Source organism: Manis javanica, chromosome 1 (assembly GCF_040802235.1).
Source record: "Manis javanica isolate MJ-LG chromosome 1, MJ_LKY, whole genome shotgun sequence".
Classification (NCBI taxonomy): domain Eukaryota; kingdom Metazoa; phylum Chordata; class Mammalia; order Pholidota; family Manidae; genus Manis; species Manis javanica.
This window is the reverse complement of record NC_133156.1, coordinates 158778304-158804927: the sequence shown is the minus strand read 5'-3', so window position 1 is coordinate 158804927 and position 26624 is coordinate 158778304. Positions and strand designations below refer to the sequence as shown.

Sequence of the window (26624 nt, the reverse complement as noted above, 5' to 3'; positions counted from 1 at the left end):
CTAAGGAGGGCTCAGTAAATACAAGGTACTTCCAGGTAGACAAAGGCATCTTTGATAAATTAAATCATTTTTCTGGTTTATAAAGATCACATTTTTCAATGAAACAAAAAAGTGCATTCCCTGGTCTTATCAGAAGATGAATCTCTCAAAATCTCTTAGTGTTAGCTTTCATACTGTTTTTTGTTTTGCTCTACCCATTGGTTGTTAAGTGCCTAGCTGAGGTACAGAGCTAAAGAAATGTGAGGCTCTGGAATTTCTGGGGCATGGGTCAGTTTTTTTGTAAAATGCCTCTTGTGTATTCCTTGCAGACATTGTCATACAACAGACACAATCTGACGGCCGACACCAGTGAGAGACAAGCCAAGGAGATTCTGATCCGACGGAGGCACAGCTTGCGAGAAAGCATTAGGAAGGACAGCAGCCTGAATCAGGAGCGCAGGGTAACGAGAGTTTGTGCCTCTGGGATGCAGACGCCTTCCAGGAGCAGGGCCAGCAGCTGGTCCCAAGGCTCTACTGACAGAAAGGCTCCTGAAGGTTGATTCACAGGAATTCTGGGATGGAGTTAATTAGAAACGCTTTGCAGATGTTACTTAGTGCCTATTACGTTCCAGGCACTTGCTCTGGGCACTTGGTGCATGAGTGAACAAAACTGACCGATTTCTTCACGTGCAGAATTCAGAGTCTAGTTGGAGAGGAGACGATCAGCAATAGACAGGATCAATTCCCTGCTGTGTTAAAAGGCACTTTAGTGCTATGGAAAAGACAGACAAAGAAAAATCACTAAGAAAGGAGATTGGGAATGCATGGAAGGGTCAGTCAAACTACAATTTTAAGCAGAATGGCTGGGCCAGGCATTTGGAAAGTAATACTGACCACTCCAAGGAGAGGCTGCAGCCTGAAGGTGGGCATCCTGCATGTGTTGGGCAAGTGAATGTTCACAGGGAAGATTGCTCGGCTTTTCACCTGACATGGGGCATTGTCAATAGATAAAGGAAAACCATTTAAAAAAGATATTATGATTGATTGATTGAACATGGCAGGCACTGCATCTTGTTTTTGATCATATTCTATATTGGGTCTTTAGAGACCAAGACGGTAATGTGTGAACAAGAAGAGCAGCTCTGTTTTAATGTGTAAAATGTGGCAGCATTGACTGAAAGTCAAAGAAAGTAGAGATTGTGGCATTGCAAATGTCAGCAAATTAGCTATAGTAATCCTTTCTCTGTTCTTTTCAAAACTTGTAAAAATTAATTAAAATTTAAATATACTATGTTTTCCATATATTTTCTTCCCCATACATATAGGTTCTGTGTCTCTTTTAGTAATAGTTTCATATGGATGTTTCTGTACAGTTTCTTTAAGAAATCCCAAGAGTTTTCACATATTTTCCAATGATCCTACTTTATTTCCATTTTCCTTAGTACTGATATCTGTTATACTTTAGAAGAGACTTAGTTATTTAAAAAATTTAGTTAATTTTTGGTTGGAAATTTATCCCTGATCCCTGTAGCCTCTCACAAAGTCATTTTGGAATCAAGTAGAATTTTAATTTGTAACAAGGTGTATCATAAGATTTTAAACTTCTAAAATACAATAAATGACATCTGGGTTTCTAATTACAGTTTCCTGTGTCTTACAGGCTTCCACGTCAACCTCTCGATACTTATCCTTACCAAAAAATACAAAGCTTCCAGAAAAGCTACAAAAGAAAAAGAATACTTCTAACACAGGTAATAAATACAGTTGGAGCAGAAAAGCTAAATTTATTTATTGATGTTTATAAAATAGAAAACTTTTCCTGTTCTTTGTCTTCCTTAAGGACAATGAGTTCAATAGTGTACAAATCTAAAGTAATAATGTGGTGATCTTTTATTAGCATTGTAACCTTTCTTAATGGAGTTCTATGTACCTTATAAATAATTCAATCTGTTGTTTTCCATAATGATTGTTTGGTATAGAAAAGGTAAATATTGTCACCAGTTGTTTAGTGAACAGGTAAATAGAAAGTTTAAATCAGCAAAGGTGTATATAAATTTTTTACACTTCTAATATATTTTCATAAAGGCAGCTGTATATTTTACTTCTGACTGTAATTATTGAAGCTTAAGGTCTAATATCTCTGACATAAGGTCCAATATCTCTTTATTTGAGGGTAAGCTTTACATAGACTCCAAGATGTTTTCTGGTGACCCCAGGGGAGATATGATTGGGCATGATGCTGGGAAAATGTGGGGTGCAATAATAATACCCCCATTTTTTGTTTTTTGGATTTTTTTGCTTGTTTATTTAATTAACCAAGAAGAGGAAAGGCTAACGATGGCTGTAGGCTATGAAAAGCTAATGAAACGTAACGGAGCGTAAGCTGAGGAATGAGGAGGGAGGGTGAGGGATGAAGAGGGGAGCCCTGAATTTTTAGAGTGGTGGGCCATGTTGGCACCGTGCATCCATCAAATGCAGCCAGTTCCCAAGTCCCGTGAGCTGTCCTACCTGCAGTCCTCTAGGACCTGAATTCTGACAACCAGCTCTGATCATACCTCTCCCCATTGTTTAAAGAGTGTGCCTTGGTGCTCAGCCCTTTTATGAAAATATAAACGAAATAAAAAGGCCATGTCTAAGACCCCAGATTGAAACAAAAATCATTATAATCACAGCTAAACATTGGTCTGCTTACTGTGTGCCAGACTGTGCTGGGATAGTCCTGAGGGGGCGGGTGAGAGCACAGATGATCTGTTCGATGTCCTGTTCCACCACCTACTAGCTCTTGAACCTCAGTTACTTCATCTGTAAAATGGGTGGCTGTGAGGATGCAATAGGTTAAGGCATTTAAAAGTGCTTAAGACAGTGCCTGGCACCTAGGAAGCTGTTCAGAATTAGTATGAATACAACCTTGTGGACGTGGACGCCCAGGGAGGTGACAGAGCACCCCATGCAGTCAGTTCCAGGGAGCCCTCAGACCTCCCCAGTCCAACCCCGAGAGCCCGAAAGCAAGCAGCTTCCCGACCCACTCGCAGCGCCTGCTCTCTAAACGCTTGCCTGTGTCGTCCTTCTTTCGCTCTGTGGCAGGTGGCAATAGCAGTGACTCAGACACAGACGCTGGGACCACCGTCCTCAATCTGCAGCCCCGAGCGAGGCGCTTCTTGCCAGAACAGTTCTCAGAGAAAGCCCCCCAGTCCTATAAAATAGAATGGAAGAATGAGGTAGACGTGGACTCCGGCCGAGGGCACCTCTGCAGCCCCTCAGCTCCCCACAGCAAAGATGGGGGCACCCAGCTTCCAGGTGTGCTGCGGCAGCCCCTTCTCTCCAAAGGCCAGTTTGGCCCAGTGCAGGAACACCGTGCGCCCGAAGGTGTCCGCCCCAAGCCACCGCCCAGACTAGTCCGAAGGGCATCGGAACCTGGAAGCCGGAAAGCCCGATTTGGAAGTGAGAAGCCATAATGCAAATGGCCAGAGCAGCCCTTCGGGTGACTGACCCAGCATAGTTGTGGTTTGTTACTCTGAAACCTGACACAACTGTGGAATCCATTTAAAACCTTCTATGCATTGAAGTACTTCCTCTGGATAGTAGAGTCATGCCATTGATTAACAGGATGATTAGAGATTAATAGGATGGATATTTATTTCAAGAAAAGGAAAATCAAAGAAAAAAGTCCCATAAAATGTCTTTCAGGACCTGTTGCTAGCAATTGTAGTCTTTGCAAGCCTAGAGAAAAAAAAAAGTGCCTTTATTGAACTGGAATGACAGAACTTGAAATTTTTAACACACCTTTGTTGGTGAAAATTTTAATATATACATATATGCTTCAAATTTTATTTATGAAAAAATACGTATATCTGTAATCAGTTTTTAATGGCACTAAAAATACTCAGAATCTTTCAAAGGCAGCAAGGACAGTGCCTGGAGGATGGTCAAGGTGTTCCTCTCTCTGAGCTGATGACCAGCTGGGGAAGGAAGAGCGCAGTAAGGAACAGAGACGCCTGGAGACGCTCATCAGGGGAACGACCAGAACATCGAGGCACATGGTGGCCTGGCTCCCAGAGCACAGATTCCCATGGAATAGAGTTGGCTGCTTTTTAATTTGTTCCTCATTCTACTGTGTGTTTAGGGGTGACAGAGAGACTCTGCCTCTCTTTCATGTTTAAATGGTGCGAAGAACAAGGTTGTGTGTGTGAAACCAGCTTATGGTGGATAGCAGACTGGGGGCAGCTTTTGATGAAGCTCCGCCTGTGGGGGCCCCCACACAGTGTGGGGAGACAGGACAGGGCCTGTTTGCAATTTGTTGGCAGGTCTTATATAGTGCAATACTGGGAGGAGGATGCAGGAGGTTCCCTTTCATGCCCATATGACTACCTACTTTAGAATTTTTCTGTAGAACATTCTAGAGCTTTGAATCCAGGTCAGAGGCTCCAAGCAGACAAGGATGGAAGTTTATATAAACAGTATCCCAATGCTTAACAAATTGGTGATCGTTCAGGTTCTGAATTTATTCAGGAAGCACTTGGAGAATGTGACATTTCCATCGTTTGCACTGGATCGTACTTTGTTACCTCTCCCCCCTCAATAAAGTAGTAGCTCAAATTCTTCATATAAAAATGGATTCTACTCATCTGGGTACTTTATGAAAGCACAGAAGAAAGGCAGAAAGTGGAACATAATCATTAAAGATTAATATTTGAATCTCTGACTCTTAAACTGTAGATTTTATTGGCCTGTCATTTTTTTTCTCCCTTGAAAAACTCCTATTTTAAAAAGTTGACTGGAACAAGACTCTAAATTTCTGGATCTAGATATGAAATGAAGCCACTCATGTAGTCCCATGGATTCACACTAGAGATAAACAGCAAAAGATACAGGTAACCATAGTACTATTGGTGGAAAACATAGACAAATTATAAAGAAAAATATACAGTAGTTAGAAATCCTCAGCAGGGGTTCTCTAGTCCCTTCCTCTACTTCTGCCAATGTGAATACATTTTCTACCCTTTTCTCTCATGTTCTAAAATCTTGAAATACTGCTGGCTGATTGTTGGGTGTGAGACAGAAGGAAGGATAAACGAACAAGGTGCAAGTTCATAAAGAACATAATTCCTTTCCAAAACTTTCCTGAATTGATCAATGGAGAGCAGTGTAGACACAATTTGAAAACTATAAGCTTAGGACTTTGTGCCAAATATATTAAGTGAAAATATTTATATAAATATACATGTTTCATCTGAAAATAAATTAAAACTGACTTTTAATTTAGAGTTTTATTATAGGCATGTGACTCATCAAGTGATATGATGGACATTTTTGAGAATGCCCAGAGTAAATTTTCAGAAGTTGAAGTTTATGAAATCTAAAAAGGGATTGAAATGGCAAATGACCTTAAAAATAAACTCCCTGATCTTTCCTGGTGCCCTATATTAATCAGTAAGAAGTCTGACTTTCTGGAACGGAAGGAGAAAACAAGAAAACTTTTATGACACATCTACCTAGTAAGCAGGTAGACCAAATTTAGCTTTCATTAGTTAAAATTCAGGCAAAGAATTTGGAAGTCATTGTGTAAACTTCAAAGAATAACAAAAAACAAAACAAACACATGTCATTTTACCTTTATTACAGTTTATATCTTTTTCTTATTTGTTGAATGACAGAAACAATGAGAAATAAATTTGACTTCATTTAGCTTTTTCTCTATAATTCATCTTTTATAAAATTATTAAACTCTAGAGAGTATAGAGTTGAAACCCTGTAACTATCATAATTATCTAAATGTCTGTAGTACAGAAACAATTCCTAACCCCTTGTAAGTGATTAGTTCAAACAGCTTTGATCCAAAGTTCCAGTGTGACAGTAGAATTTGGATGGGGCTTTGGTGTTGTAACAGCTTTGATTGTGACCATGTGGAAGTGCAAAAGTCAGGGCTTATTTCTCCATATGGAATGGTAGGTAGGCTGACCACAGGTGAAAGTTATGCCATTTAGCAAATAACTAAATTGAAACTAGTCCTGAAGTTTGATGCTTTTTAAAAACAAGTGCTTGTGTAATGGCCCCAAAATACCTGGGATGAAATTCCCTTCTGCTTTGGGAATTAGTAATACACAAAGCATAGGGAAGCACAGTCACTGACTACATGTCTCAGCATGTTAGGCATTTGTTGCACTGTCCAAATCATTTCCCTTCATCAGTCTGGACAAGCAAGGCTCACGAGTAAGAACTCTGGTGATCTGTTTTTTGGTGTGTGTGTGTGCATTTTCTACTTTTAGAGCAAAACATATAGCTTGCTGGTACTTTGTATACTACATTTTAAACAGGCCTTTTCTTCAACCCACTTGTAAGAAAAACAAGAGGTCCATTTAAGTAATGCTGCCTGGCAGTGAACGGAGCTCCTTTGTGCAGGAGATATGACACTTCCCTTCAGAGTGCCTCTCAATGTCATTTGCTGTACGTGTAGACACCCTTAAACGTGGTCAGATTTGCATATGAAACATTGTTTCTGAACATTTTTTTAAAAATTAAAGTATCACTGATATACAATCTTATGAAGGATTCACATGAACAACATTGTGGTTTCAACATTCAACCCATATTATCAAGTCCTTGAACATCTTAACTGGCACACAGTTTCTCATTCCTGTTTTCTAATTTTCTACAATATTTTCAAGTAAAATCCTGCTTTTCTACCTCTTAGTCAGTAAATTGTGGGTCCATTCTCTTTCCTGTCAGGCCAAAGAATGAAATTTTCTGTGTTGAGTTAACATATTTATTGTAAATAGATTATCAAAGTCTCAAAATATACACAGCATTTTGATTATTTTGAATAGTTCAGAACCTGCTTCAGGACCTTTCGGTATGTCACAGAGAATTTATGGGGGTTCCTTTTCTTTATATTGTTGGGTATAGGGCTGTCCCTCCATGAGAGGCCCAGTGGACAGAATGGCAAGCACATTGGTAGGGATTTTCCTGATTTTGCCATGTGGAACAAAATACCTTGAATTAAATATGCAAATATTTTTCTCCTTTTTTATTTCACTGGATTCTTTTGTGACTAAATTTCTAATTTAAATGAGGCTCTCTGCATCCAGTTATGGTAACGAAGAGAAATTCCATATATGAACATAAGAAAGGAAACTTTTTCCTGGTTTCTGTGAAACGTCATGCAAAAGTTGAAATTCTAAGTCACATGGCAACATTTTATTAATCATTATACTACACATATCACATGAAACCAGGACAGCCCCGGAATTCCAATTTTTATATGTGTATTGCAAAAACCATTCTGTCCTTTGTACTAACATAGGGTCATGGTAACTTGGGATTTTGGAAAGGTAAAAATTTAAGAGTATTAAAAATTTCAATTCTGTTAGTTTCAAATACATTCAAACCAGGCTAACACTGTTACTGTGTTAACCTGATTAGAGGAATAAAGATTACGATTGTTAATTTTCTATATGAAAATAAACTCTTTAAAGGGCTCAAAGATAATGTATGCACTGAAATATTAAATGGTGCCTTCCAAAGCCAACCCAAGCAAAAGAAGTTAGGTTAATGCTATCCATCGTCTGATCAAATGATTTTTTGTGTGTGGTCTTTTTTTTTTTTTTTTTTGACAGGGCATCTCTCATGTTTATTGATCAAATGGTTGTTAACAACAATAAAATTCTGTATAGGGGAGTCAATGCTCAATGCACAATCATTAATCCATCTCAAGCCTAATTCTCGTCAGTCTCCAATCTTCTGAAGCATAACGAGCAAGTTCTTACATGGTGAACGAATTCTTACATAGTGAATAAGTTCTTACATGGTGAACAGTACAAGGGCAGTCATCACAGAAACTTTCGGTTTTGATCATGCATTATGAATTATAAACAATCAGGTCAGATATGAATATTCGTTTGATTTTTATACTTGATTTATATGTGGATCCCACATTTCTCCCTTTATTATTATTATTATTTTTATTTTTAATAAAATGCTGAAGTGGTAGGTAGATGCAAGATAAAGGTAGAAAACATAGCTTAGTGTTGTAAGAGAGCAACTGTAGATGATCAGGTGTGTGCCTGTAGACTATGTGTTAATCCAAGCTAGACAAGGGCCTTAAAACATCCACGGATGCAGATTTCTCTCAAAACAGGGGGGGTGAAGTTCTAAGCCTCACCACTGTTGATCCCCAATTTCTCACCTGATGGCCCCCCTGCGACTGTGCGTGTCTTAGGTTGTTCCTCCCTTGAATCTTACCTGTCTCCGGCTAACCAGTCATCTTCCGGGGCCATACAGGGAAATGTAAAGTTGGTGAGAGAGAAGCCATATTGTTTGAGAAGGTTAGCTTTTTACTTCTTTGCAGATTTATGCCCTGTGGCTTCTATGCCCAGCACTTGTCTCGAGGTATCTTTACCACCTGGAGGAATTATGATGCTCGGTAAATTCGATATGAGGCACGAATTCTATTTAAGGGTTGTAATTAGGAAGGAAGAAGAAAAGCTATAGAGGTAGCATATGGAAGAAAACATGGGAGGATTGATTATTTCTTTGCCATATCTTCTTGTAGAGTACCTTAAGCATGTATAGGTTTTAAACTACTAACTACCTTGCGCACACCTATTAACATAATAGGAATACGGTGACATAAACTAAGCAAATCTATAATTACCATCCATCTCCAGTGAAGCCAAGAAAACCAGTTAGGCTGGTGTGGTCTTTTTAAAAAAATTTTATCAAATATACATTACAGTGGCTCAACACCCGCCCACTGCACCCCCCTTTGGTAACCACTAGTCACTTCTCAGTGTCTATGAGTCTACTGCTGTTTTGTTCCTTCTGTTTTGCTTTGTTTTAGATTCCACATGTAAGTGAAATCATTTGGCATTTCTCTTTCTCCACCTAGCTTATTTCACTAAGCATAATACCCTCTAGCTCCATCCATGTTGTTGCAAATGGCAGGATTTCTTTTCTTTTTATGGCTGAATAATATTCCACTGTGTATATGCAACACATCTTCTTTACCCATTCATCTATTGATGGACACTTAGGTTGCTTCCATATCTTGGCTATTGCAAACAGTGTGGTGATAAATATGGGGTGCATATATCTTTTGGAATTAGGGGTTATGGTCTCTTTGAATAAATTCCTAGGAGTGGAATTCCTGGGTCAAACGGTATTTCTATTTTTAGTTTTTTGAGGAACCTCCATACTGCTTTCCCCAGCAGCTGCACCAATTTGCAGTCCCACCAACAGTGTAGGAGGGTTCCTATTTCTCCACAACCTCACCAGCATTTGCTATTTCTTATCTTTTGGATAATGGCCATAGTGTGAGGTGATTATTTCACTGTGGTTTTAATTTGTATTTCCCTGATGATTAGCAATGTGGAGCATCTTTTCAGGTGCCTGTTAGCCATCTGTATTTCTTCTTTGGGTAAGTGTCTGTTGTTCAGATCCACCATGCATTTTTTGATCAGCTTATTGTTTTCCAATGATTTTTAAAGGCTTTACAGAGCTATGTATCACCACATCAAATTTTAGATTTTCATGGACACATGGTTTTTGGCAGCTGATCAAAACTGAGCAAAACATATTTGTTACCATAATTACCTCTTACTGTTGAGCATCTATCTTAAGTCCTTACCTTTCTTTTATCAAGGAAGTTACTTTCAAAGGCAGGTACAACTTGGGACATTTTAGTGTGTTGCTCACCCTGAAGGACAGCACGGCGAAGGCTTTTTGAAGGTGATCAGAAGGAAATGCTCACGGTTGTGTTGCCGCCGGCCGGCATCCTCAAGCAGACCCATAGTGCCGTCTTCCACTTCAGTCACAAAGCAGACCAAGGGAAGCATGGGACACGCAGCTATGTGAGTGCACACAGACCTGCAAGGGCCAGGCACGACTCCTCCACTCAGTGGCACAACACATTGATTACATTAGATTCATTCTGAATATTTCACGTGGGGTTTCAGTTTCATTGAGCAAATTCAGGGTAGCTTTTAGGTGGGTAAGGTATCATACAAAAACATTAATCTCAGTCTGGATAAGAATTTACCCAGATTCAAAATGGAAGCTTCATAAGCCTGAAGACAGGGCATCTCTTATCACCCATTGTAAATTGCAGCTATTAATAGGTACTTTAACTACTTTTTGTTCCTCCACAGTATATGCTTTGGAAAAAGGATTCTTAATGATCAAGATGTAGTGTAAATCAAGACTGGTCAAAATACAATCTTTTGTTCTAACAAGATCCTTACAGTCCACTGTCATGCTATATAAATTATTGGTAGGAATTAATATTTCTTCCTTAATGTTAATAATTATCTTTTCCCCTTGAACAACAACACAAGCTGTTTGAGAATATGTTTTCAATATAAGAATCAGCACTATTTCTTACAATAAGTGAACTGTAACAGCATGAATTCTTCAGCGACTGTTCCTCACCTGTCAGAATGAAAGGTCACCCCAAGCACAGTCCATGGTCCATGATTCTCTTCACAATATAACCCCATGATTCTCAAGTCTGGGGGTGCACTGGAAACACCTGGGGTACTTCAGTCTGGTTCCCGAGGCAGGCTCTGGGCATCCGGTCACTCTAATGTGCAGCCAGGGTAGAGCACCACCCATTCTAGCCCCTCCTGTTTGCTCCAGCCATACTTCTTAGCTCCAGGTGGCTGTGTGGCCTGGGCCTTGGAGCCTTGCACATTACCCTCGTGGCCAGCCACACCATGCTCCCTATCGTAAGTTTACTCATGGGAACATGGGGGCAGAGGAATCCTTTCCTTCTGTGGAAAAAGTCATCTAGATCCCAAAGCCCTGAGGATGCATCACAGTCCTCCCCAGCTATACCTGGCATAATGTCTAAAGGATCCCATGTCTTATTAACTTTTCAGGCAAGATCGGTGTCTCTAAAATGACTCCATATGATACTAAGTTGTGCGTGTGCAGCTGCAGCTATTTTCGGCATTTACAAAAGTAGCAGGTTCATCTGGCTCAATCTAACACTTTGGAAAGAATTACAGAAGTCACTCAAAAGAATTTCAAAAACAAAACAACACAAACTGTAATTGCGCTGATTTAATTTCCCTGAGATCATATTTCCTACGCTATACATGTACTGTCTGTCCATTAGACAAAGTGGCTCTCAAGCTTTACTGCATACACAGAGCAGCAGGGTATCTTGTGAAAGCGGTCCGCAGTAGGTCTGTGGGCCTGAGTGCCTGTCTCACAGGCTCCAGGGGAAGCTGGGGTGGCTGGTCCTGGGAACGCACTTGGAACAGCAATGCTTTCAGTATTTGAAAGGGACTCTAAGAACAGATTTATCTACAAATATACTATGAACAAAATATTAAAATCTCTAGTGGAGAATAACAGAGATGTTACCCTGCTCTCTATACAGACATCAATCTTTGGTTTCCAGTATTTCCATGTACTGATTAACTTTAAGGTCTTATTAAGCTTGTAGGCTTTAAGTTCAAAAATAAAGTGCTAGGATTTAAAAAAATGAAAGCATGGCTATATTTAAGAGCTTCTAAGAAACTTCTAAGAGCGAAAAATGGCCTTTGGAAAAATTCCAAAATTGTGCTTCATTGCATAAAACCTTGGTATTTACTTGATTGAAGGGAATGATTTTCAACATACAACCCTGTAGAACTGAGTCCCTCTGAGGGGGCATGATACCTGACTCTTGCACCTTAAAGAACCTCCATGCTTTGGGCTCTCCCCCGGCTCCTACCCACTCCTGACCCATGCAGCACAACAAGCACTGGCTTCTGGGAGAACATCATACCTGAAATCCAGGCATATTTGGTTACACTGACAGCCTGAGCTCTGCAGGGTGTGTGGCCCCAGAGGCAGTGGCCCCCAGGAATCTGGCCTGAAGTGGCATCCGGAGAAAACCAGCAGCCCAAGGCTGCCGAGTGAACAGATGCTCGTAGCTAGAGAGTCCACTGGGCTTACTGCTTGCTTGCCGACCCCGGAGTTTCAGGGTTTGTTTTCTCCTGGATCACAAGCTCTGCTGTCTTTGTGTTTCTGAGCTCTCCAGGTTTCATTTGGGAGGGGCCTCGTCCTTTCTGTGAGTATTCATCCGGCCTTCGGTCTGAATCCTTCTTGGAACCAGACTGTTCCTGTGAACCTGTGCCTCTTGGAACTGTGCTAGCCTTTGGTCTGATTCCTTTTCAGAACTGGAAAGTTTCCCTTGGAACCGTGTGAGCCTTCAGCCTGATTCCTTTTGGAGCCATGCTGTTCCTGTTGAAACTCTGCTGTTTAGGAATTTTTCTCTTCACTCTAGAGAAAAACCTCTAAGGAATGGAATTTTGGTCATCAAAATGCTTCCAGGTTCACACCCTGCCACCCCTGTCCCCTTCTGGGTTCCAGGCTGGTTTTATATTTAAATTTTATGCTCCCTCCTCACACACAGTTAAGTAAATGGACCAACTTAACCAAATTTGATTTAGAAAATGCATGACCATTAAGGAGAACTCTTCATTTCCCCAAACTTACTTTTCTCAAAGCTGAATTGGACAGCCATGGCTCTGAAATTGTCCAAACTGAATAGGATGCATATTTTAATTGGTATTCTGAAGCTTCCAAACATTATCAAGAATGTAAAATTGTCTCTCTGCAAATGAAAATTTTAGACTGAGGCTAACAAATGATTAATACAAAAGGAAAAAGAAAATTTGGATTCTGAGGCCTTCCTTCCCCTCCCCATTTCCTTTGTCTACAGACACCTAGTGTCACCTTGTGCTCATGCCCCGGCCCAGGTGCCCTCTTCCTCGGTGTCCTGTGCACCCTCCCCCCTCCATCTGCTCTGCCCCCCACTTCCTCAACCTGATCCTCTTGCCATCCTCCTACTTCCCTCCAAATCTTACTACTCCCTCCTCTCCTGAACCTACTAAAACCTGCCCTGGAAGAGTTGAGTCTTCTGGGGATCCAAATAAACACCAAGTATCTTATGTTCCCTGTACTAAGGCTGAATCGTGAGCCATACTTAGAGCTGGGAGAACGCCACATGCTGTGATTATACAATTTTAATAGTCCAAACTTAGCTATTAATAAAAATGACCAGTTTCTGGCTTTCATGTTAATCAAAACGAGTCTGTCTCAGAATGATCCTTTTCTACCTCTGTGAGAAATTATAGGTATTTTTTACTAAACACAGCATGATCTGGATCTTACCTTAGCCCGGGGAGTCAGGGGGAAGCCAGGAATCTGATTGCTACCCAGGTCCCCAAGTGGAACCAGCACTCATGGCCTTGTTGTAACTTGAGAAAAGTCACAGGCTAGTTTTAGCAGAGCAACTTCTTCAGTCTCTAGGATTTGACAGCGTAAAAGCCCCCTCTTCACATATGCAATTTGACATGCAAACTGGTCCCAACTGATTGGTGTTTTATTAATGGGTCACTCTGGAAATCCTATGGTTGCTTCTCTTCTCCAACCCACCACTGTTTCCCATCCTGCAGCTGGCTACGGTTTCCCCTTGAAAATTTTAACCCCACTGGCCCAGACGGGAAGAGGAGACTTTTAGGTAAATGAACACCACCTTCCCCTGTGACAAGGCTTTGCCCGATCTTAACCTTCCCTGGGCCACTCTGACTTTGGACCATGCTGCAGGCCTGGCCTGGACAGCTGCCAGTGAAGCACACGCATTAGGAAGGAAGTCATTTTACTATGCCACCCGCCCCTTCAGGGCACCTTTTCATTCTAGCCGTGGCCCGTCATTCACACCCCTTCATTGTGTTTCCCCATGTTGTCCAAATTGATTCTACTCGCTTTTTATTTTGTCAGTCCCATCACCACCATAGCGAGGTCTGTGTAGCAACATTATGAAAATAGCCCCTAAGGCTAAGGCAACCCCCAAACTTGGGGGGCCACAAGGGCTAAACTCCTGGGCGACCCCTGAGAGGAGGGGGGCAATGATCCTGCCCACCGCTGTCACAGACTGCCCCACGCCGATGAGAGTGCCACTGGCCTGGGCACCGCCCACGGTCAGCTGGAGGTCTGTGATGCAGGTCCTGCCCACCGCAGTGGAGAAGGTCAGGAGGGTGGCAGAAAGGATGACAGCAGCCATGGTGTGCGCCGTGGCATAGAGCAGCAGAAGCAGGCAGGTGAGCACACTGGAGTGCAGCAGGATGGCGTGGGTGTCATGCTTGTACAGTCGCATGATGGGCCCCAGGGCAAATCCAGCCAGGGCCCCCAGGGCGCTGCTGTAACTGATGAGGTAGCCTGTCATCTTGGGCCGCACCCCAAAGCGCTCCTCCAGGGCAAGGACAAAGTTACTGTAGTACAGCATGACAGCCACGGCCATGAGCAAGCGCACGAGAAATAGGTCCCACATTGCAGAAAATACCAGGCTCTTCATGTCCTGCAGCATCAACAGGACTTCCATCCAGGGCGGCCTAGTGGTCTTCACGCTCGCCGCCCTCTCCCACGTGGCTGCTGCTTCCTGCAGTTCACAGTTGGTCTTTCCCAAAAGCGCAGAGTTCTTACCCAGCTGCTGGCCGCTGTTTGCGGGGGTGAGCTGTACTTCACTCCATGGAAAGAGCCAAACAAGCCCTGGCAAAATGGGACAGGGTCCGTGACCACAGGCTGCACGCACGGGGTTCCCAGAGCGCCCCCCAGGGGCACAAGCGAGCATTCCTGCTTCACCACTGACCTCTGTTCAGACTGACTGACCTCTATTTCTGAATCCAGTTTTTAACCATTCCCACAGCTACCTCTACTCCATTCGATATCAGGGAAAGAAATCTACACCTACAAAATGTTCACTTTTTTCTCAGCTCAAGAGCCTGTGATGATCATATCTCAGTTCTTAAGCTTTATGCTTACATTCTTGCCTTCATCACCTTTCTGGTTCTCTACCTACTCCAATCCCCCATCAATTCACCATCCAAACAAAGACTGCATATCTGTGCTCCCTACATGCTAAATCCTGTGTTAAACTCTAGAAATATATTAACAGATGAGACAAGGCCTCTAAAATCCCTGCCCTCAAGGGGTTAAAATCTAAAAGGGAGTTTGGACAAGGAAACAGGCAACCGGATTACATTAGCGCTGTGTTGAGGTGGCACAAGCTGCTATGCACAGAGACAGCTGGCCTTGGCTTGGCAGGTGGGTAGGGACAGCTCAACACCAACAACTTGAGTACATGCCTGGATCTGCTCCCTATCAGGAACCCCATGTGTTCCCCCCCCACCTTACAACCTCTGGGGGTGCCGTGCTCATAGACCATGACACATGACCTTACCCAGCAGTTCTGATCCCCATGCAGATAACCCTACCTTCGCCCCCACGGGACTGGCACATTCCTGACTCGGTGGCTTTATTTATCCCATGCCATCCAAGTAGAATGACCTCTTGCCAATCTATGCCCCCAAATTTTCTTAAAATGAAATTCAAGCTTACCACTCTAGGATATCTTTCCCTACGCATGCCTGCCAGGATCTCCACCTGGGTGTCAGGCACGAGGCAGCGTGCACAAGGCCCACACTGAAACGTGGCAAAACAGGGATTTGAATCCAAGTCTGTCCAGCTGCACAGTTTGAGTTTTTAACCATAGAAACAGAAGTCACGGAGATAAGACATGAGAGGCCTTTCTCAAGTAAAGGACAGATTAGAGTAAGGATAGAAGCTGAAGGGATGAAAGAGTTGAGGAAGGCAGTCATGGCTGTTGATGAGAAAAGTATGGCCAGACTGGAATGGGAAAATAGCAACCCCGTGTGCCCACGGCCCTGGGAGGCCACCGCCCTGACACGCTGCCTGCTGTTAGGCCCGCCTCTCCCTTTCCTCCTCTGCCACCTGCCTACCCCATCTTCAGTGTGAAAAAGAACTCCCTACTACTTTAAGCCACCATCACTGGGAAGGCCTGCAGCTGAATGTATTCCTACCTGACCCAGATCCCTTCCTAAGCTCACGTTAGGGCAACACACAAAACACTATCTTTGGAGACTCCAACATAGAACTTCATAGGTGTGTACTTTGTTTATACAGATTTCTGACTTCAAGGGCTATCACAGTTGTGTACCTTCCTTTAAATGGAAAGTCAGCTGGCCACCTGCTTGTGCTGAAAGTCATTTTACCTAGATATACCCTGACCCATCACACCTCACCTCCTGGCTGAGGGTGCAGGTTAAACTTCTGGTAGGAAATCATCAAGTATTCCTATGAGATTGAGATTAAACTCATGAACTTTGCTTCCGAATGTGATATCCTAGCCCAAGATGGAATTCATCATGCAACCTGCATCCTTGACTCCGAAGGTTCAAAAAGCTGCAGGAAAGTAGAATATCAATCATTATGTGTAAGGAAACCTGAATAGCATGAACCCTCTCATTTACAAGGTTGTTTCTCTAAGGGTCAGCCATAACAGTCTCGGGGTAAAGAGGTTCGTCCCCTTGCTTTAAGCAACTGGCCCTGCATCCAAGGAGAACACAGTGAGAGACACACACAGTCCTGCATGATTCCTTATTCATCAAGTATTACTGAACACTAGTTACATGCCCGGCCTGTTCTGGGCAGGGGCACTAGCAGTGAGGAAATCCCTATCCTTGTGGAGTTTATTTTCTGACTGTGTGTGTTGGAGGTTGCTGGGGAGGGGGGCAGATACGATATAAGCAAGAAAATAAATTGATAATACACTTTCAGAAGTGCTATGAAGAAAACTGAGTTATTCTGAACAGAATGATCAGAGGAGGCCTCTCCAAGGAAGCAAGTATTTGAGGCTAGAATGATAAGAAGAAACAAGCAGTAAAGATACATGGAAAGAATGTTGTAGGTAGAGGAAAGAGCAAATTTCAGTGCCCTCCTGTGAGAGTAAGCCAGGCATGGGTGAGGCTGGTCCACCGCCATGCCAGCCATGAGAGACACACACATGCTTCAGCATGAAGGGAAGCCACGGGGTCCACAAAAGGGGACACAGTCAAAACTTTCATTTCTGAATAATAAGTCTGCCTATTCTAGGAGAACAAATTGTAAGGAGATGAGAGAAAAGTAGGCAGACTGGTCAGCATGAATGCATAAGCCAGTCTTCTCATGATTAAATGTCAACTTACCAGCATTGAGAATGAAGACAGAAGAACAGATGAAGGCTGTGAGATAAAACCCGCCGTCTAGCTCCGTAAGATATCCTCCAACGATGGGGCCCAGGATGAAGCCCACACCAGATGCCGTGTTGAGCTTTCCCATCACTAGTGGCCGTTCCTTCTCAGAAACCAGATCAGACAGCAGAGCCCTCGAGATGGTCTGTGTGTGTTTAAAAATGCCTGCAAGGGGACCAGAAACACTTTCAGTGACTCTCAGGGCGTAATCACTATGAAAGGCAGAGAATAAAGAGCTTCCACAGGGACTACCCACTGCCATCCCAGCCAGCACCCAGTGTCGCCTCAAAGTTCTACTTGCTACTGCTGTTGTCCTCTCCTTACATAAGCTCTCATCAGAGGCTTTGCAAGCACAGAGAGGCCTTCTCTATACATACACATGCGATTGATTTATTTTAAATGAAAACACACATGCGGGGCAAGAACTCACCCACGGGGACTCTAGCAAGGGCAAACAGGAACACACTGGTAGATGCTCCAAGAATAAGATAACCCAGGGCGCTGAGCAGAATGCACGCCAGCAAGGAAGACCGCCTTCCCACCACATCGCTCCAGCAGCCCTGTGGAGAGCAAACGAGGAAGCGGTCCTGTGACTCACTGAACTCACCAGCATCACCACGGAAATGCCCCCCAAATGTGGCCCAGTGGGAAATGTCAGGGAATATGGCATAAGATCCTCAGATGCTCAATTCTGTTGTGTCATTTGAGTAAGTTTTCTCTGGTTTCCACACATGGAATGGAAAAACACAACACAGTTTTTTTTTTTGTTATCATTAATCTACAATTACATGAAGAACATTATGTTTAGTAGGCTACATCAGAATAACTACATCAGAATAAAACTGAAGGAAAAAAATTGTGTGAAAAGTTACCTCTTCACCAAGTCACCCCCACAAACCCCATTACAGTCACGGTACATCAGGGTAGTAAGATGTTGTAGAATCACTAACAACACAGTTTTTCATCATCAAAAAAAGCATCTAGGATAATCTGGTAGCTAAGAATGGATGGGGAAATGGTGAAGTACAATTCTTAAAACCCCCTTTTCATCTTCATTCTCACTACTTCATGTAACAACTCCTCAGTAACCACATTCACTGTTAAGAAATTTAGAAAATACTAGAAAATAAATAGAAAAATACCTCATAATCCCCAAATTTGCATGTATCTACACTCTATTTTGTAACTTGCTTTTCCACTTAGCAATATATTTTGAACGCAAGTCCATGTCATTAAAAATTTATCTGTTTTTTTTTTTGGCTTCATAGTGTCTGTTCCCCACTATCATTGACAACTGTAGATTTTATCATTAATTTTGTCAGTATGATAGATTTACATGACTTCTCATTGCTCTAATTTGTATGTCTTTGATTACGATTGAGGTAACTTTTCACACAATTTTTTTCCTTCAGTTTTATTCTGATGTAGTTGACATAGAGCACTGTTTATGCTGAAGGTGTACAGAATGACTTGACTTACATGTAGTACATAATGATTATATCACAATAAGTTTGGCTGATATCCATCATCTCTCATAAAGACACACAAAAGAGAAAAAATATTTTCATTGTAATGAGCTTTTAGAATTTACTCCTGTAGCAACTTTCAAATACACTGTACAGCACCGTTAGCTATAGTCATCGTGTTGGACACTACAACCCCAGACTTACTCATCTTGGAACTGGAAGCTTATACCTTTTGACCACCTTCCCTTACCCCCGAACCGCTGCCTCTGGTTTACCACAAATCTGATTTTTTTTTTTTTTAGAATACACATATCAGGGAGATCACACAATATCTGTCTTTCTCTTCAGACATATTTCACTCAGCATAATGCCCTCAAGATCCATCCGTGATTTTGCAAATGGCAGGATTTTTTCTTTTTATGTCTCATTGGTTATCCATTATAGGTATCTCACAACTTTTTTATCCATTCACCTGTTGAAACATTTGCATTTTTTCTATGTCTTGGCTATTGTAAATAATGATGCAACAAACACTGGGGGGTGCAGACATCTTTTCAACATAGTGATTTCATTTCCTTTGGATATATACCCAGAAGTGCAAGTGTTGGATCATACGGTAGTTCTACTTTTAATTTTTTGAGACGCCTTCATACTGTTTTCCATAGTGGCTACACCAATTTACATTCCCACCAACTGGGTACACAGGTTCCCTTTTCTCCACATCCACGCCAGTATTTCTCATCTCATCTATTTGATGATGGTCATTCTAACAGGTGTGAAGTGATACCCACTGTGGTTTTAGTTTGCATTCACTTAATGATTAGTGATGTTGAGCCCCTACTCATGTACCTGTTGGTTATTTCTGGAAAAATGTCTATTCAGGTCTTTTATCCATTTTTAAATTTGATTATTTGTTTTTCTGCTATTGAGTCATATGAAGTTCTTTGTATATTTTGGTTATTACCTCTTATCCAATACAGGGTTTGTAAATATTTTCTCCCATTCTGTAAAGCTGCCTTCTCATTTTGTAGATCATTCCTTATCCTGTGCAGGTTTTTGATTTAATGTGCTCCCACTTGTTTATTTTTTATTTTGTTGCCTGTGTTTTAGGTGTCATATCCAGACTATTTGTTTTCACAACCCAGGTAAAGGAACTTTTTTCCTATGTTTCTTTCTAGGAGTTCTTTGGTGTCATGTAAGTCTCTAGTTGTAATCCCCTATCTGGGAAGCCTTGGAGTCTTGCCAGGCATGGGCTCCCTTTTGAACCATTCTTGTTGCAAGTAAGGAAGTTTGGTTAACACCATGGAGGTGGCCCAGGATGAAGCCTGCCCAGGGGTGACCAGCAGAGTCCCCAGTGCCTCTGAGTCTAAAGGCAAGGCAGGCAGAGAGGAGGGCAGAGTCCCAGGGGCTCAGACACATGCAAGGGAAGATCTGAGCGGAAGCCAGTGAGGAGGAAGGACAGAGAAGGCTGATGCTGGTTCTGCCTGGAGTCCTGGGAGGTGGGGAGGATCACAGACACCTCAGGGTGTGGAGGGCAGCTCATTACAGCTCATTCTTTACTTACATATATTCAGCACTCCATAGCAACACCCTTAGCCTTTAGCCAGAGCAGCCTCCCCAGGCGGCTGGAAGTCTGGTTACAAAATGCAACCAGAAGTCACTGGGTGAAGTTTCAGAGAAAGTTCCTGAGAGGTGGGGGAGGGGAATGGCAGACTCGCCTGTTTCTCTTCATTGTCCCTCATTCCTTCTCAGGACTTTCCCAAGATGCCGGAGGTCAAGCGGCCATCTGGCTAAGGACAGCTGAGCAGGATGCTGGCAGGCGCCTGGGCCACTAGCAGTGCCTCAGACACTTGGACAGCCTCAGGCAATCGGCTTTACTTTTTCTCTTTATGTTTCTCACGTGCTATGTTCCACACAGACCTGCACAAGCCTAACTAATAAGTCCGGTTCAATGACAACATCTCCATGCTGACCCATTTTATACACTGAGGTTGTGGGTGAGACTGTTTAAAAAAAAAATGTAATTGCCTTAAAATAAAAAAGTGCTAAACACTACACAGAGATGTTGCACTGTCTGAGAAGGGTCAAGAACAGGGGTTCCATTGCTGCATGGTTCCTGGATGATGCCCGTTTCCGGACTTGGCTAGCAGGTGGTCATACTGCATCCTGTTTCCCTCATTCCTCGGGGATGTCCAGTGACTTTTCTCCACCCTGTCCAATTAACCATGTAATCCGAGCCTGCCTTTCTTCCTTGCCAAAAGCCAACCATACTTTTCATGCCCTTTCCCCATTTTTACTGATGTGTGTCTCTTTTTCTTAAGGACCAGAAAGATCTCGTTACATAAGATATAAACTGTCATAAAATTCCTTTGTAAGACATAAGGCAAATCCTCCTAAGTATTGTTTTCCTTCTACCAATGTTATGAATCCTTTCATCCAGGTTTCACTTCAATGGATTTTAGAAATTCTCCATTCTTTCAATCTCAGTAAGACATCACTGGCCATTTTGTGTTCACAGGGCAGTGATACAAGCTGGTAATTACAGGTTCTGAACTGCTATTATTATTCCTCATGCTGCAGACACGAGTTAACAATTACATATAGATACATAGCTCTATGCCTCAGTTTCCCTATCTTTAAAACAGGGATAATAGCATCTGCCTCAGAAAGTCTCCCCCCCTCTCAGCACTTGCTATGTGCTCATATAAAATGAGTCATTAAAGACCCATAACCACCAGACTGGTGGCTGAGACCAGTTATTATAAGAATTAAATGTAATAAAGTACTCAAAACAGGGCCTGACACATAGTAAGTACTTGATAAATGCCAGTCATTTTTACTAAACTATACATATTAAAAAATATTAACCGAATCTGAGCACATCTTTTCTTTAAAAAGATTTGTTTTTGAAACTAAAGTGTTTTTAGAAAAATTTATGATTAAAATATGTATTTATAGAAGTATTGGCTAAAAAGGACATTTTAATTAGGTATTCCTTCATTTAAAGGATTTCTAAGGAAGGTTCTCTTTAAATTACAGCTACAAGGTATATGAAAAGTGCTTTGTAAGCACTGACATAATAAAGCAAAGCATCAATTTGTAAAAGAAGGTTGGGCCATTGCTGGCAATAAAAATTCTCATAAAATGCCACTATGTGCCAGTGCTCTGATAAGTGCTAGTGATAAACATAAATAAAAAAATCAAGCCTGGTCTTTATTCTCAGGGAGATCAGAGTCCTGGAAAGGAAAGGCAGCTGAATAATGAAAATACACAGTGACATAACTGATATAATGTTACATAATCTATGAAGTATTTTGGTAGTGAGTTTCAAATAAAATGGGAAAGATGTTTACTGAGATGCAGCCTAAATTCTTCCCTCACAAGAAATAGCATGAAATATGACATGTTGCCCTAAAAGTAAGTGCATTAGTCTTCTATACAACCTGATATTCATCATCTATTTACTTTTTAGACTATTAAGGCAATGAGAGATGACTTTTGCGGAAAAAAATAATATAGGCTTAAGGTCTAAATACTGACATTAGATGACTTGGTCAAATTAAACTTTGTGAGTCTTGATTTCCTCTTATATAAGAGGAACATATCAAACTACTTCCCAGGGTCACTGTAAAGGTTAAAGGAGAATAAAATTATTATTATGCAAATTTAATAGATGATAGACTTCAAAAAAGACAAATCAGGAAGTAGCTATTTAGTTATTTAAGAATTCATTATGGAATCTGACTAATATTTTTTATACTTTAAAATATATTTTACAAGGAAGCCACTCTCGGGAACCAGTACTGTATATCGTGCTCACCAACTGTGAGACTTCTGGCCAGCTATTTGGACCAAGGTCAAGGCTGATCAATCTGTAGGACTGCATTGACTATTCCTCTGTAACTGGCTGAGTCCTGGAAGCCGAGGTCTCAAGGCCAGAGTGGCCACAGTGGTGCACACAAAGGAGAGGGAGGGGGGCAATCAGCAAAGGAGCCGGATTTCCAACAACTGAGTGGTCAGCAGCAGGAGTGACAGGATCAGCTCCGGGCTCTCAAGAACCCCACGATGTCCATGCACAACCAACCAGTCTGAATGGCTCACTCTGACTCTACACTAAAGTTTTATAATTAATAGGCTAAATAGTTCAAAGTGCACAATTTCAAATAGAATCCTAGGAGTCTGAATGGATTTGGTTATTGTCAATTAACAGAAACAAACAGAATTGGTAATAGCGTTTGTTTACAATCTTTTCTCCTAGAAAAAGTCAGCAGGGAATAAAGTTTTTAAAGTCAATTCTCTTTCTGACTCAGTGTGTTCCTTTTAGAACAAACCTTAGGCCCAGGGCTTCTCAGATGCTGATGAAGAAGAGAGATGACTAAAGGATCCTCCTTGTTCTAACAATATTGTCAATCTTCACTGTCTGTGTATTTACTTTTTGGTAAACCTCAAGCCCCCGATTTTACTTCAGCCATGATGGACGGAAAGCATATGGTTATGCTTTTAAAATACGTTGCCAGATAGAAGATAACTTACCACCAGTGTGCTAGAAAAGAGCTGCAAAATGCCATAAGAGGAACCTGCAAAAAACAGCAATATCATCAATAAAATCAGCTAGAGCTGTGAAAAAAACGGATTAATGTGGCAGGGATAATCATATATTCTGAAACCTCTCTGAACATAGGTAGTCTAGGAGAAGAAGAATTACATTTGCTCCCAGTAATATTTCTAAGTATTGTAAAGATTCATTTTATCCCATTTTCAATTCCTTTTTGGTAATATTTAGCTACCAGACTGATTTGTTTTCAGGTATTTAGTTCAGGGGATTTAAAATTCCGTGCTCTGAAAACATGCAGTACTAACTACTCACCTATGATTCCAGCTATTGTTGGGCTTGCTCCCAGAGACTTGACATGAAGGCTCAGTAAAGGCACAACCATGCTCACACCAAACAGATCCTACACAACAAAACACTGGTTAACCTAAATACAAATGGAAGCCTAGATTTGAGCATCCATTTTAATTTTTATAAACTGATTTCATTAATAAAATCAATATCTAAATTTTAAGCAAAGAAGAAATCATAATTGTGTGTGCATGTGTGTGTGTGTGTGTATATATATTTATCAGGTTAAAGTTTTCAAGAAATCAAAATATGATGGATTATAACAGTTGCTACCTATCAACGGCCTGGATCTCCCTTACCTAGAATCCATTTTCACTGTATCTTGTTTGTAATCAATCCTCAATAATCAAGCAGGATATGCTACAGAAGTAACTCAGATTATTTGTTTGTAAGTAACAAGTGGAAAAGGAGGTAGGGATCTGGTCATAATGCATATTTCTTGGCAAAGCAGTACCTGCTGAGCATGAATTTCCTCTTGGAGTTAAGGAAGGTGAATAATCTGGTACAGTTTTACAAGGTAATACCTGAAAAGAAAGTGTCAGTAAAGCAGGAGGAGAGAGAAGGAAGTAGTGAGGGAGGCCAGTGTTCTGCAGCTCTGTTCTGGAAGTGCAATGGGCTCTGGTATCAGACAGACAGTTCCCAATCCAGCTCCATCACTTGCTAAACATGTGGCCTTGGAAAGTTAGTTAATGTTACCAAGCATCAATGCTGTCATTTGTAAAAAGTACGGATAATAATACCTCCCTGGTAGAAATACAATGCGTATTAAGAGGCATAATTAATGGTTGAGAAAGGTCTGAGATACAATACAAGCTCAGACATATTTTATTTTCTTCAGTTCTGGGGATAAGTATTGATCTTTTCTACTAGGTATTCTGAGTTAACAGAAAGACTGTAAATTTTTCCTTTTGTTCTCATTCCTACTTCATGTGGTTACCTGCTACAACTAGTTTAGGAAGAGAGAAACACATTGTACACACACACAGTTTTTTTTATATACAACCTGAATTTTTTTATTATAATATTGGTTAAATAGAAAGAAAGAGCTATATGAAAAATATATATATTTTTTGGCCCACAATTAATCTTTTATTTCCCCTTTTTCTTGGTGGCTATACATGTACCTAATTTTAGAAACATGAATTTCCAAATGCACTTTTCGTTGGTCCTTTTCCATGATTACATCTTTATATGGTCATATAGTTAATATACAGTGATCTTAAGTAGCTCATAAATTTATACTACCAGAACAAACAGTCTATTATTTAAAAATTTATTTTGAGTCTGAGCCAATTTCTTTTGGGCTTTACTGTCAGCTTTGTCTCATCAGCCTACTGAAGCTTTATATCATTTAGAAGACCCAAAATATATCAGCTACCTATTGAGTTTTCTGGGTCTTTCAGAAAATGAAACTCAATTGACTAAGATTTTTTTTTCCAAAACTCATTTCCCATACCACTTGTCATTTAATATTTAACTGGGTATTCTAAATAAAAGTTGGGAGAGAAATACTTAAGCAGATAGGCCAATATCTATGGAAGGTAAGAATGAAAACAAAGACTTGTATGCAATAACTGATGAGCACTATTATTTTAACACTTTGCAAGCCTGAAAAATATTATCTTTTTCCAAGGATGCTGGCTGCTAGCTCTTTCCTCTCAGGAAATTTTGTTCTAAAACTGTCTTCTCCTTTAGTGTAAAAGGCAACTTCCCTTTACTTCTGAATCTAGCCTCTTGCACTTTAAATTTGGCAACTTAGTCATGTGCTTGAAACTATTTACAAGAAATCAAGTGGGAGGGGCCCATTTAAACCTTTCCCAGAACCTCTACATCTCTCAGTGAAAACTGATTAATACATTAAAAAGGCTCAGGATCTTTTTCAGGGTTGTAACCCAAATATTTCTTGATTTCTGGGTTATCTCAATAAAAATAAATAATCACCTGACTAAAGCTGATGACATGGAATACAAAGCTTACCAGGTATTTGGAGCAAAGAAGAGATTGAAATCATAGGTCTGAGTGCCATCTTAAAATGCAGCCAACAAGATCCTAAAGGGTCATTTTATCTTCCTTCCTAAACAAAAGCTGGAAGCACATATAAAAGCTAAAAACAGAACATTTTGGTAAAGGACTTTAATATTGTTCCCTTCCTCTCCTAATTGGAAATGATATTCCCAAAATTCTTAGGGGTCTTTACATCTCTAAATACGTTAGAAATAATAACTAACTTACGTAAGATGTTCCCTAAAAAAGAGACTTTAGATCCTTCAAGGATACCCAAAGTGAATATATTTTAACTGTTTAAAGCATTTTTCATTTAAAAAATCCCTACTCTCTTCTAGCTTTTGGGAAATCTTACATTTTCCCTTAAGATATTAGAGACCTAATGATTGTTGCTGCAGACAAGGGCCCATGAACTACCCACACAAGCTTACTAACAAGGGTGTAAGTCCTTCCAGGCAGGTACTGGGTGTTACAGTGACTGGAGCCCCACAGCCCCTAACCGCATAGCAGGTTTTCATAAATTCCATGAGTAATAAATGGATGAATGGATGGCTTACTTTACCATACACTCAGCTTTCCCCTTCTATACGGGAAATTAATAGTAATTGTCCTCATTAAAACAGGACACACATGCACACACAAATCATGATAAAATCAAGCCTGCACTAGGCAATACATAGTTTTTTGAAAGGCAGATGCATATAATTCACCGTGATTTGCATTTGTAAGCATTACATCCACAGGAGTCCTGATGAAAATGCGCGTCATTCCGTCCAGGGGGTCATCAAAAGCCGCTTCCTGGTCCGGCACAAAGGCCTGTGTCTATCTACCACACCCACAGCCACCAGAGCAGTTCGGCTCGCCCAGGCACCGCTGCCCGCTGGCCTGCGTGCCGTGCACCTGCCAGAGCAGCGAACCTCCGGAGCCAGCGCTTCGCCCCGAGCCCCAGCACTCACCAAGAAGCCCACCAGGTAGAGACAGAGCCGGAACCCGCGGGCTCCGACGGTACCGCGGCCGGGAGTTCGCACGTCAGCCGCTGCCGGCCGCTCCTGCCGCGGCCCCGGGGCCGCCGAGGCCAGTCCCGGGGCCGAGTCCAGCCCGCCGCGGGGCCCTGGCTCCATGCGGCTGCGGGCTGGGGAAACGAGCTCTGCGCCCGACAGACCTGCCCGCTGCGCGCCAAGCCGCCCGCAGCGGAAG

At 41.6% G+C, this 26624-nt stretch overlaps 2 protein-coding genes and 1 long non-coding RNA gene across 8 annotated transcripts in view; 1 reads left to right on the top strand and 2 right to left on the bottom strand.

The window, feature by feature from the left end:
• The window catches only part of SLC9A2 (solute carrier family 9 member A2), a 106429-nt gene extending 85634 nt beyond the window's left edge, over positions 1–20795 (top strand). Inside the window, exons 10-13 of one of the 3 annotated variants that reach the window (XM_037019922.2) lie at positions 309–440; positions 1640–1730; positions 19631–19665; positions 20273–20795. In XM_037019922.2, coding sequence (XP_036875817.1) covers positions 309–440; positions 1640–1730; positions 19631–19665; positions 20273–20314 — 300 coding nt within the window. In that variant the 3' untranslated portion in view covers positions 20315–20795. Of the gene's footprint in view, positions 1–308; positions 441–1639; positions 1731–2299; positions 2348–3063; positions 4682–19630; positions 19666–20272 lie in introns of those variants that run through there. The other 2 variants (XM_037019920.2, XM_037019921.2) reach the window with 2 other exon arrangements.
• On the bottom strand, positions 447–3057 carry LOC140849951 (uncharacterized). Its single transcript, XR_012132409.1, has 3 exons — positions 2672–3057; positions 874–963; positions 447–751 (listed from the first exon to the last, which is right to left on the bottom strand). It is a non-coding gene; the product is annotated as an uncharacterized lncRNA (long non-coding RNA).
• Positions 5580–26564, bottom strand: MFSD9 (major facilitator superfamily domain containing 9). 4 transcript variants are annotated; one of them, XR_001852165.3, is made up of 7 exons: positions 26384–26564; positions 23388–23475; positions 23054–23097; positions 17485–17614; positions 17010–17219; positions 11747–14514; positions 5580–11280 (listed from the first exon to the last, which is right to left on the bottom strand). XR_001852165.3 is itself a non-coding variant. In XM_017653567.3 (7 exons), the coding sequence occupies exons 3-7, from the start codon at positions 23455–23457 to the stop codon at positions 13724–13726; spliced, it is 1245 nt and encodes a 414-aa protein (XP_017509056.1). In that variant the 5' UTR covers positions 23458–23475; positions 25401–25508; positions 26384–26522; the 3' UTR covers positions 5580–13723. The 4 variants fall into 4 exon arrangements, 2 of the variants coding, with proteins under 2 accessions (XP_017509056.1, XP_017509055.2); XR_001852164.3 differs by having other exon boundaries at positions 5580–12257; positions 12460–14514; XM_017653567.3 differs by adding an exon at positions 25401–25508 and having other exon boundaries at positions 5580–14514; positions 26384–26522.
• Between the last annotated feature and the right edge of the window lie 60 nt (positions 26565–26624).